The sequence below is a fragment of the Lagenorhynchus albirostris genome, chromosome 3 (assembly GCF_949774975.1).
Source record: "Lagenorhynchus albirostris chromosome 3, mLagAlb1.1, whole genome shotgun sequence".
NCBI lineage: Eukaryota > Metazoa > Chordata > Mammalia > Artiodactyla > Delphinidae > Lagenorhynchus > Lagenorhynchus albirostris.
This window is the reverse complement of record NC_083097.1, coordinates 123,867,930-123,880,544: the sequence shown is the minus strand read 5'-3', so window position 1 is coordinate 123,880,544 and position 12,615 is coordinate 123,867,930. Positions and strand designations below refer to the sequence as shown.

Sequence of the window (12,615 nt, the reverse complement as noted above, 5' to 3'; positions counted from 1 at the left end):
TCTGGAAACATTGTCAGATAAACAACAGTTGAAGAAAATGGAGACATTCAAGTTAGAGATAAGGAGATGGAAAAAATCATTACTCCTTACTGAAAATGCAAGCTGTCTTTATAACAACAGGCTCTCTAGAGTTTATAACACAAGGAAAAAATTATGTAGTTAGTCCCTTCTGAATAGAGCTTCCCAAATAAAAATAGGACAAACTGAAGTCTGTTCATTGTTTTATTCATTCTTTTCAGGGGTCACTGAATTTTAGGATGGAAGGAGTTTCAGCCAGGGTGGAGGAGAGCATCATCTCCCTCCCTCCTCCACTCTTGCTTTTTTCTGCTGTCACACCAAATATGAGAGTGCCTCCTGAAAGTCAAAAAGGCAATATTAAAAATAAGAGCAGCTTACATATCATTAGCACATCTCCAAAAATAGTCACTATCCTATTTCGCTACCATTTTACTTACAAAGAAACAAAAGCTCAGAGTGGTTAAGTCCCATCCAGAATCACAAAGCTGGGAAGTGGCACACATTTCACGACTAGCATACGTCTGCCTCATTCAAAAATTCCTTCTAGAACTGTGGATATTGCACTTTCCTTGAGATTCCAGGACATGTGAAATGTGTATGAGTACAGTAAGCAAGGGGGAAATACAGGTTCACAAATGAGAACAAGGTGGGGTGGGAGTGGGTGGAGAGGGTGGGCACTCACGGTGACTAAGCCCTGCCCTTTGATGAGTCAGCCCCACAAGCTGTAGTTACCAGCAGTTTCTTCACGGCCTCAGAGGTCTCTGGTCCCAGCTCACTCACACACTTCCTTAGCCCTTCCACAAGGTGCTCAACAGAAATGCCCAGAGTTTTCAGAAGAAGCTTAAGTGGGTCCATGACTGGGAGAACATTGTCCAGAGGTAAAGGTAAAGCCTTGTTGACAAGAAGTGGCAAACTGTTGATGAGGAAGGCGGTAGCTGCGGAGCAAAAGAGATCCCAGGTAAAACAAGGCAATTCCAGTTCCTATAACACCACCTTCCACTCTCTCCATTAATGGCTCCATTCCAGCCCTACTCATCTTGATTTCTCAAGAAAACATCTGCTTCCGGACCTTTGCCCCTCCCATTCCACCTCTCTAGAACTTGCTTTCCCCAGATAACTACATGCCTTTCTTCCTTCCTAATTTGGTCTCTCCTCAGATGTTACATTCTCAGAGATGTATCTAAAATGGTATCACCCGTCACCCTCTATCTTTATTTTTTCTTACCACTACTTAAAGTATTAAATCTTTATTCATTTCTTTACTTTGCCTTCATCCTGTCACTAGTATGTAGGATTCAAGAGAATAAGAAATTTGAGTTTTATTCACTACCATCACCCACGCCTAGGACAGACCCGGGCATACAGTAAGCACTCAAAAGATACTGGTGATTGACTAGATGGGAGTATAGTTTGCATGTGGCTGTCTCCATAGCCCACAAGCTTGAAACCAAAGGGAAGATGCCATAATGAACCTCCACTTGGAGATGTGAATGGACCCAACCACAGCCCAGGAAACTGCTCCCAACCAGTCCAACTCAATGCTACAAACATAAGTGAACACAGACTCTATGCCAGTTGGTGCAGATACACAGATGAATAAAACAAGATATTCCACTCAGAAAACTCACACAGTCTGGTGGAAAATAAAGATTTGTGTATGCCACAGTGCAGCATGTGCTATGCTAATATTATGGACAAAGCTCTATGGAAACACAAAAGAAGTGATGATTAATTCTAACCTAGGAGAATGCTACAGGAATCTTCCAAGAAAAGATGTTGCAGGAGATGTGTCTTGAGGCAAATGCCAGGATCACAGGTAAATAAGGGGAGCAGCATTTTAAAGAGGAACAAAATTAACCAAGGCATTGAGATATTAAGGTGAAAGTGCATACACAGGATGGTGAGTCTTCTTCAGAATTCCAGTGTGGTGTGCTAAGGAGGGATAAAGAAGGTTAGGCTGCAACTTGGGTGGGGCGGATTTTCAAAGCCTTGAATGTCATACAGATGAGTTTGAGATTTTTTTCCCCAAGGGTAATGGGGAGCTATCAAGCCTCTTATATGGAATAATTGCATTTTTATACCTTCAGCTTTAGAAAGATAACTTTCACACAGAAGAGGTTAGAGAATGAGGATAATGCTTATGATACATATATTTACAAAACACATTTGCGTATGTATAAATACATACATGCAGAAGCGCACACATAAGACACACATCCTCCTGCTGGCTAAGACCCTGCCAGTACTTCATTCTCTTTGTAATACTTTTTATTTTCCCATTCAAATCTTAAAAATGAAGCTTGCGCACCTATTTCCCCTTCATCTTCTACCACCGATTTTCCCTCCAAAACTCTCCCCCAGAAGGGGGATATTTATTTCCCCTCCACCCATCTTTCTGCTGCCACGTCTTCCCATGTGTCCTTAGACACTAAAGGACAACAAAATAGCCAAAACTGGTGAAGTTACAAATCAGTTCAAAAATTCAAAAAAAATTCACAAGCCAAAGTTGCCAATGTAGGCATAGGTATCACACAGTTTCTCACGATTAATCTCCGTACTTCTTATTTTCAACACTTTGGTGAGTGTCTTCTTTGTACGTACTTACATATTCCAGGGGGGAGACCCTCAAAGCTTTTTGTTCTCCAAATGAGCAGTGGCCATGATGATGGATTTTGCAGATGCGCCCAAATATCTCTTCCTATATGACTCCCTCCAAAAAGAAAGGATCAGTTTCCATTCTCCTCCAAGAAATCAGACTCTATACCCTACCTAGAAATGGAACTGTTCACCCCTCAGCTCTCCCACAGAGCTCTATCTGTATTGTCATTGTGCATTAATGACTGGTCTAGTACGGCAGTGACTTCTGTAGAAGTCTTCTCTCCCTTGCCAGACTGTAAGAACCTTGAGAACAATATTTATGTTTGATTCAGTTCTGAATCTTCTAATGCCTATCCAGTGACCAACAGCTTATAGCCATTCAGCAAATACCCATTGATTGTCTGAACAGATAAATGTAGCTATGTCTCAAGAGAACCAACGCTGCAATCTGATTAGAGATGATAGCAAGAATGACTCCACATAGTTTCAGAAACATAAAAGAAAGAAGTCACAAAATCAGATCTTAACTCAAAATTAAGGAAAATTAATGGTGGCCAAAGTTCAATAATGAAGTGCGTTTGTTGAACCTCTGTGGTAGCTGGTTAACTTCTTTGTAGGATACACCAGGGATGGTACTTGTATTGGGTTAGAGCTTGGAGCTGGGAGCAGGGGGCATCTGAAGTCCCTTCTGACCTTACTATTCTGTGGCTCTAAAACTCCCTCCACCATATTCCACTGGGAGCCTAGGCTTAATAGTTGTGTTCCTGTTAACAGAAAAATAGAGAAATATCATATGTTCCCAGCTACTTACCAGAGTAACTGCAAATGCTGATGGTCACCAGCAGGAACACAGTGACCAGCTTCATTGTACGTTATCTGTGATATTTACCTGGAGTTTAAGATTAAACTGGAAAACCTAATGAGTCCACCAAGCCAGTGGTTCCCCTTGCTGTACCAAGTGTGGCAGTGGCTTTTGCACACACCCATATTTATACACCAAACAGGGACCTGAATTTCAGTCACGACCACTTGACTCGCCCCAGGGAAGAAAAGCATGGAGGTCGTGTTTTCTCACTAAACAAATTGGAGGTTTTTTCCGTTTTCCCTCATGTTCCCATGAGAAACAAAGCCCTATCTTAAAACACTCTCAAGGATCTCTTGCATAAGCTCTTACACAGACTTGCGGGTGGGAAGCAAAGAGCTCTAAAAGTCCTTCTGGAAGAACTCTGAAAAGAAGGGAAGGTTTCATATTGGGATTAAAGAGGGTGAAAATTATGTTGCTTTCCTCCAGTTTCCTAATAAAGTTTGGAGAAACATATTAACTGATGAGCTCGCCAGGTGTGGGAGTAATCCCGACGTCCCTTTAGCCCTGAAATAATACAGACTCAGCTTACTGGCATCTAGTGCCACATTTCTCTGGAATTTACCTCCACCCACCCCATCCCTGTTCACACATCTACTATGGCAAGATCTTCTACCATTTCTAGTGTCTCCCACTTATTTGGGGAACACCCAGGGTCATGCCTTCTCTGTGTTCTCATATAGCTCAGGATCGAAAATCAAAATGCCTTTCTAAAAACCTGGGATTCAATATTTACTCTTTGTGTAACCTTAGATTTGACGTATTTCATTCTATAGTATTGTTCTCCTCATCTAAAATGGGACATTTAACAGCTAACAGCAAGATGGTCTCAAAGGTGTGTGACCCTGAGAAAAAAAATTTTTTTACAACACCCCATCTATATGGACAACTTGGGTCACCAAAATATGCATGTCAGTACCCTTCTGGCAGTCCAGTCCCTTGTAATCATGCAAAAGAAATATTGTGCTGACCATAGGAACAATCTGCTTGCAAGGCTGCCCTCCTGCAACCAGTACTCAGCCATGGGGCCCTAGGATGACCCTATTTGTAAGCCCAAGTCCTAGCGTTCCTTGGGGTATCTGGTACCGGAAAGAGAGAAAGAACGACACTTGAAGGGGAGAAATAAGATCCAGGGTCCAGGTGGATCCCAGTCCCAGCTCGGAGCTCCCTGACCAAATGACATTGCTGGCCCCAGCCTCCCCCTGCCACTGAAGGGGTACTCAGAACATTGTGAGGAAGATACGTCAAGACATAGTCCCCTCTAGGTGCAAGGCCAGGAGTTGGGGCCCCAGGAGTTGGGGCCCCACTTGAGGGTGTGTTATTGTTATGAGGATTTAATGTAGTTATGTAGATCCAGGATATAACTGTACCAAACCAAGATTAACACCTAACAGGTGTCACCTGCTATTCATTTGTGTACATTACCGAGTTATAACTGCCATTTCTTTAGTTTTCTGCTACATTATAAACTGCATGGAGGAGATCATGTATTACTGCCACACGTACGCAATCCTGCCCCTTCTACTGCTTTCTCTGCCAGAGACGGCTTCAGTTTTTCCTGGGGAACTATCACCTAGCCAGGGATGTTGATGTTCCAGAACTCTCACAGGGCCAAGGTTGTGTGTGGTAAAGTGGTGGCGAGTTGATGCCATCCTTTATTTTTATGTTATGACCTTTCTATAGGATACAAAAACTGTACTGCCCTCATCTCTGCTGGTTGTTTCCATTTTGCTCTCACATCCTTTCTGTGCATGTCCCCCCCTCTGCCCTGCACTATAGGAAGCTCAGTTTTACCAACTGTGGTCTCCAGACTTCCCAGCCAACTGCTTTCTGGTTAGGATCGGCTAACGGGAGGCACTGGGAAAGATTGGAGGGGAGAGAAAGGGAGAAATCAGGGTGCTTCTCCCTCCCTCTGCTTCAGGAGACATCTCGGGCAGTGACGGCCACTTCTCCATGGCTCCAGCTCCTTCCAGAAAGGCCCTTTCATCTGCGGTCCCACACACACCAGGCAGTCCCACCATCAATCCGGCTTCCACGGTGCAGCCCCAGTCTGGGCCCAACCTGCTCTCCCTATCCCTCCCGGCAAAGAAGTAGTAGCAGCTTCCTGCACTTTCTAATCTCAGAGTTGACTCGCCTTTCCCCTGGTTGCTTTAACTGCCTTTCTAGCATGTTGTAAATTATCCTTCAAGTTAAATTTTTCCTGTTTGATCACCTGGCATGGTTTTGACTTTCTGGCTATGTTCTGACTAACACAGCATACTAAACTATAGTAGAGCTTTTGGCAAAAAACAGATATTTCTGTTTGGAAACACAGCCTCTCTCTCGCAACTGCCAAGTTATGAGTCCACAAGGAGCTGGACCAATCCAAGAGAAATAGAGCAATACACACAACGGATGCTTCTCCCTTTCTACCCCTGAAGTGTGTGGCACTGTCTCCAGCTTGTCTGCTGGTCCTGGAAGTGAGTTCTTTCCCAGGAAGTTCCTCAGACCTCAGTTCTTTCCCAGGAAGTGCTAATAGATTTCTGGTGGGCCCATCTAATAGTCAACCAGACATCATCTTGACCAAAACCTGGTAGTAAACATGGATGGCTTAGACTAAAGGCTAGAACCTCCTCCATGCAAAACACACACACACACACACACACACACACACACACACACACACACTCTCTCTCTCTCTGTCACACTCACAAACACAAATGTCCACATGCTTACACATATATGAACAGTAATATGTGCACGTGAACAGACAGACATCACATAACCTTCAAGCACTACTGTTTTCACTTCTTTTGTTCAACAAATAGTTATTGAGCATCGCTCTGTGCCTGACACTGTCAGGAACTAAGACTGGAGTAGTAAATGAGGCAAGCAAATTTCTTGCTTTTGTGGAGCTGACAGTGTATGGGATAAACAGACAATAAACAGATAAATAAGAACTAGTAGTAAGTCCTATGAAGAAGCTAATAGGGTGCTCTGATTGTAAAGAACAAGAGGATTGGGGGTACAGTCAGACCTGAAAAGAGACTCAGAGTTGGCTACTCCCATGCTTCCTGCATTCTGAGCCCATGTATTAGTCATGTCTTTTTATTCCATATTTCTGATGCTTTGACATTTTAGAGGCTTGCTGACCTTGGAGGGACTGCCCCTCCCAGGGCTAGCTAATTACTAGAGATAGCAAATGGCTCACCTGGGAGTGTACCTTTCATATGCAAACCAACCAATCCAGAGCCCACACTGCCAACCACCTCCTTCAGGGAGTCCTTGTCCTCCACCGGGCCACTGTCCACCTGCCTCAATCACCCCCAGGCCCAGGCAGGTACCACACAACTAGGGACAGTCCCTACACCCCAGAGCCCACTGAAATTATTCAAACTAGCCTATCCTAAACCTGCTTACCCTGTCTCCCCACCCCTTCCCATGGAAAACTCCTGGGAAGTTTGAGTAAAGGCTCCTGCCCACTCACCTGCCCCACCCTCCTGACAAACCCAGCGCCTCCCATGTGCCCTTACTGCCCTGTGGTGTGGCATGACACTTTTCTTGGGAATCTGTCAGTAAAACAAGCTATCTTTTCAATGGCAGTTATCTCCTGATCTGATGACCTGAATAATAATAAAACATATTTTAAAACAGCCTTCTATGCTTTTCTTGTGCCTTTGTTATGCTACTGATACTGATATTATTTGTATTAATGTTTTCTTTCCCAGGACTAATTTGTTAACATCTCAGGCGGCTTTGTCTTGTTCACATTTGGATCCTAACACAGAACCCTACACACTTGATAATGTTATTAAGAACCACCAATCAGTGCCAGGCCCTAACTTTGCATATGGTATCCATTTCATTCTCATAAAACCCCTGAAGATAAGAGCTTCTATCCCATTTTATAAATGAGAGGTCTGAAGCTGGAAGCAATGAATTAATTGCCAAGGTCACTTAGATAATATATAATGTGGCCAGAATTTGAGTCCTTTCTTCTGATTTGTATTTCTTTACCTTTAAACACTTAATTAATATGCTTTTCCAGTAAGCATTTGTTAATAAATTAATTCATGAAAAGAAATGAAAAGGAGATGAATGCCAGTATTTCTAAATTAATTTTCAAAGTGTTTTTCGAATGAATTTTTTGTGGAGATTAAATTTATAAGTGAGAGTGGAAGTTCAATTAGCCATTCAACAAGTATTTATGGAGCATGTTTGGTGGATCTGCCTCTGTGGTAGATTCTGGGAATACAGCAGGAAGAAAGCCGGCATGACTCTTGCCTCATCTTAATTATATTAAAGGAAACTGTTAGAAGCAAGTCAGTAAGTCCAACATAATAATAGCCATATATGACAAACCCACAGCTAACATCATACTCAATGGTGAAAAACTGAAAGTGTTTCCTCTAAGATCAGTAACGAGAAAAAGATGCCCACTCTCACCACTTTTATTCAAAATAATTTTAGAAGTCCTAGCCATGGCAATCAGAAAGGAAGAAGAAATAAAAGGAATCCAAACTGGAAAAGAGGAAGTAAAACTGTCACTGTTTGCAGATCACATGACACTATACATAGAAAATCCTAATGACACCACCAGGAAAACTACTAGAGCTCATCAGTGAATTCAGTCAAGTTGCAGGATACAAAGTTAGGTTGCATTCCTATGCACTAACAATGAAAGATCAGAAAGAGAAACAAAGGAAACAATCCCATTTACCATTGAATGAAAAAGAATAAAATACCTAGGAATAAACCTACCTAAGGAGGCGAAAGACCTGTACTCCAAAAACAGTAAGATGCTGATGAAAGAAATTGAAGATGACACAAACAGATGGAAAGATACAAAGTGTCCTTTTTGTCTCTGTGAGGAGAATGACAGTTTTAAAGAAGCCAGCTGAATGTAGATTCAAGACACAAATCAGAAAAAGAAAAGAATCAGCCTGAGATTTCATCTCACACTCTTTCTTCTAGCTGAAAAGAGACAGTTATTGGGAAGTCACACTGGAGACATCCAAGTAGAGCTCATTATCTTCTCTTCTACTTTCTGTAAATTGGATGGTCAAAGTGACTTAAAGTGAAACCTAAATAAAACAGGATATAGCCTCAAAATTTGTCTTGAAAACACAAACATGTAACAATCAAATGTCACAGCTTTGAATACCAACCTTATAGAGTTTGGAGAAAAGCAAAAATAATAATAACCTGTTCCTGGCTCTCTTCCCTATTGATTGAATCCTATTTAGTGAAAAATCAGTCCACTGTTGTTTAAGGCTAACTTTTAGCCCCTTTAGAGGCACTGCAAGGAAATCCAAATGGAACATGAGCCCATGAGGGTGAAACACAGGAAATGACACGTAAATCAAGACCAAATCAAAGTAAAAATCTAGGAAGCCTCAAAAAAGGAGAAAAGTGATTTGCCCAGGATGGATGTTTCAAAGATGACTTCAAGTGGTTCTTGAATTCAAAAATTTGGATAAGAAGAGAAGATGACAACTAAAAGTAGAATTTGTAATGTTTTATTTTAAGAAACTAACTGAGACAAGTAAGTAAGCTAAAAAGGAAGATGTGTGGAAAAAGTCTCTTTCTTCTTTCTCTCTCCAGCACTGTTCATCCACATGCCTGACCATGGCAAATTCCAAACAAATGTTTAGTTTACAATCAAACAATCGAATTGCATCAGATGAGTTAGTGAGAAGGTACGGCTATAAAAAACTAAACTCTGACGGCCTGAATGAGACTACCACTTGGTCTGGCAAGACTTGATCCATAGTGAGAAATATGGGTTCTTGAGCAGGGGCAAACCTGGTCATAGGGGTTTATAAAGCAGATTAGTGTAAGGGAAGCAGAAAGGCCATTCAGTGAGGAGTCTGGGCCCAGATGACCCCGTACTCCCAATCCATGTTGCAGTCCCACATTCACAGCTAATGTCACTATCTTGTTAGGGGGCCAGAATTGCATCTGCTATAACTTCCTTCCAGCAAGGATGTCAACCCTCCCAGAGGGCAGCTCTTCAGTGCCTAGCAGACATTCTCCATGACATGAAAGTCCTACCTTTCAACTATCCTTTATAGGGGAATGACTTTACCATATTACCTGGTAACCTTGCAGGGATCCACATATGTGAAGGGTCGAACCATTGCTTATCTGAGTCTTGGGGGAACACCTTGCGATCCTCCTGGAACCCGAGAAGATGGGAGGACTACAGTAGCTGCTATGAGCCATCTCCCACGTGCCTTCACATCTCTCCAGGGAAGCTGTTGTAAGACATTGCCTCCCAGGTCCTATGAGGTGTGGGACTTTCTGCCCTAACGCCCCTTGGAACAGAACTGCAGAATATTAAAACCTAAGCCTCTCAGCTGTAGTCTAGAATTAGCTCCCCACAACCGGCCTTGGAGTCATCCAACCCCTTCTGTTTCGTTGTCAACCTTTTTAATGTATGGGACAAAGATGATAGGGAGCTGACACTTTGGGTCTATTCTTCTCTTTGCTGTCTATGTAAAGTGATAAATTGTCTAAATCTAAAAGTGGCTCATTGTATCTTTAGCAACTAAATAAGTCAAGGCCTCGGCCTTGCCTGCTTTTGAATATGTGAGGTTAACACCCTTCCAAGAAACAACCAAACTGCACATTCACCCTGTGGGTGTGACTCAAAGAAGAACATGAAAAGTTCATGGTGTACTTTTCCAAGTTACAGGTCCTCACTCAGTGCCTCTGCTATAAATCATTTCTCCCTTTCCAAATGTTTACACTATGACTCTTGACCAAAAGTACAGGGAGGGATAGGCCTTTTTACTAAGATGAGTGGGCTCCTGGCAAGCCTCAGGATGAGCATTCAATTTATGTTAGATATGATAATGATGATGATGATTACCATTATTTCCTTCTCTACGTTTTGTTTTCCAGCTTCCTAATTGTAACCTCACAGCAGCCACCATTACCAACAAGTTCATCAACACCACTCCTCCATTACTTAATTTTGAATGATAGTTGGGGATTTTTATTTACAATTTTCTCTTTAAAGAATTCTGTATTTCTTTTGGCTTGCTTTATAGAATAGAAGGAGGGGAATGGATAATCACTGTATCCAGTAAAGAAATAATGGAGGTTTTTCTGGTATAAAGTTTTTAATTTGAGACAACTTCACCCTTACAGAAAAGATCTGAGTACAGTACAAAGAATTTTTTTTGGAACCATTTGAAACTGAATTGCTGACCCAATGCTCCGTCACTCAAGGAATACTGGTGGGTACTATGTGCAACGACACCCTCCTACGTGACCATAATCAGGAACTTAACATTGATACTTTACTACCACCTACTGAATTATACCTAATTCAAGTTTCACCAACTATCTGAATACTGTCCTTTGTAGCAAAAGGATGCAGTTCAGAATCATGTATTACACTTTGCCATTATGTCTTTTTAGTCTTCTTCAATCTGGAAGAGTTGCTCAGCCTTGCCTTGACTTTCATGAAATTTTTGAAGACCACAGGCCAGTTTTTTTGTAGAATGTTGCTCAGTTTGGCTTCATCTGATGTTTCCTCATTGGCAGGTTCTGGTTATGCAAGAAGCCAGGCTGTGTTCTCAGTGTATCCTATCAGTTGGTACATGATTCTTCCCCTTACTGATTTGAACTACTCATCTTGATCCCATGACTAAGGTGAAGTCTGCCAGACTTCATTTTGCTCATTTTCCTATTTAATTAACAATTATTTTGTGGGAAGTTACTTTGAAACTATGTAAATATCCCATTCCTAATCAAAAGTTCAATTTCTGCTTAAATACCAGAAGGGACTCAGGGTTTCCTACTTTATTAAATGGAGTATCATCCATTACTGTAATATTATATTTGATAACCAAAATGTCTCCAATATTGCCAGTGAAAGCCCCTGCAAGCTGGCCTGCCTGCCTTTTGGTGTGTCCTTGTCATTCTTTGTGCTTGCTTTCTGGTATTACAAGATGATCCAGGCTCATCTTCAATATTCTCTGCCCCAGCCCAAATAAATTCTTTTTCCAAGAAGTGATCCTTAGTTCTTTTTGGAAGAAAAGTAATATTGTGGAGTCATCCAGGTATTAGGTTACTCATTTCAATCAGGATGTCCTCCTTCAAGGCCCTCCCAGTGGACAGAGCTAGAAAGGATATGTATACATATGTAGGTATATGTAAATGCCCTCTTCTCACTGCAAGGGCTTTGACTCTCTTGCTATTCCGTGTTCCCTCAGTAAATGCCCTTCTTACTCTGCTTGGGCCCTGACTCCCTATGCCAGGCCAAACCCCAGGGATGCCCTCACCTCTCTTAGTTAAATCAGTTCTCCAGAGAAAAAAAGTTGTTCTCTTCTTATCCTGTGTTCATGCCTCAGTTTGCCAGTTTTATTCATTTACGTTAATGATGAAACAGAAAGAACATTTGACTAGGGTCAGAGAAGTTTTAATCAATCTCTTTCATTTAATTCCCATAGCAAATCATTCACCTTTCTGAATCTCAGCTCATTAACCTATAAAGGAAGATCATATATTAAGCATATATGGTTGTATGGATTAATTGAGATGGTGCATGTTCAGATCCTTGGTTTACACGTAGATATTACAATAATAAAATAATAGTTATTGTTCCATCAATCTAGAAAAAAATTCAGGACTCATTCTTTGATTGGCAAAAGAGGGAACTGAGAAATAAGACAGAACTAATTTCAATGATCTTTCTTTTTTTTAACATCAATATGAGCAAAACGTGTTCTGATCTCAGAAATCATTTCAAACCGCACAGGCTCTGAAGATACAGCTATAAAAATCTACCAGAACTGTAAAACTCTGGTGTCAAAATCAAAGAAGAAAAAAACTTTATTTTGTTACTGGCCATTAGTCACAGTCAACATATTTAGATCTGAGTCTAATACTTTGAAGCCATTTGCAACCTGGACCTATTAGTTATTTAAAGCTGCATAACAAATTACTCCAAAGCTTAGTGGCTTAAAACAACCACAGTTTATTATTTTCATAATTATTTGAAATTACTGCATTCTTCTGCAATGTTCTGTTTACTAGTGCACTGGGATGGCTGGATATACAAAATACTGGCATTTGTAGTTGGCTTTGGCCAGGAGCTCAGCAGCAGGCTGTCTGCAAGAGGCCTTTGTGGTCCATGAGTTCATATT

General features: G+C 41.5%; 1 protein-coding gene across 1 annotated transcript; it reads right to left on the bottom strand.

The window, feature by feature from the left end:
- Positions 1-330: 330 nt before the first annotated feature.
- On the bottom strand, positions 331-3,482 carry SCGB3A2 (secretoglobin family 3A member 2). Its single transcript, XM_060146468.1, has 3 exons — positions 3,428-3,482; positions 751-953; positions 331-354 (listed from the first exon to the last, which is right to left on the bottom strand). Exons 1-3 carry the CDS (start codon positions 3,480-3,482, stop codon positions 331-333), a joined length of 282 nt encoding a protein of 93 aa, XP_060002451.1.
- Positions 3,483-12,615: the final 9,133 nt, after the last annotated feature.

Coding starts and splice junctions, on each gene's coding strand:
- SCGB3A2 (XM_060146468.1), bottom strand. CDS start 3,482: ATGAAGCTGGTCACTGTGTTCCTGCTGGTGACCATCAGCATTTGCAGT. Junction 954..3,427: donor CAGCATTTGCAGTTACTCTG/GTAAGTAGCTGG, acceptor TTTGCTCCGCAG/CTACCGCCTTCCTCATCAAC. Junction 355..750: donor AGGCCGTGAAGAAACTGCTG/GTAACTACAGCT, acceptor TTTGACTTTCAG/GAGGCACTCTCATATTTGGT.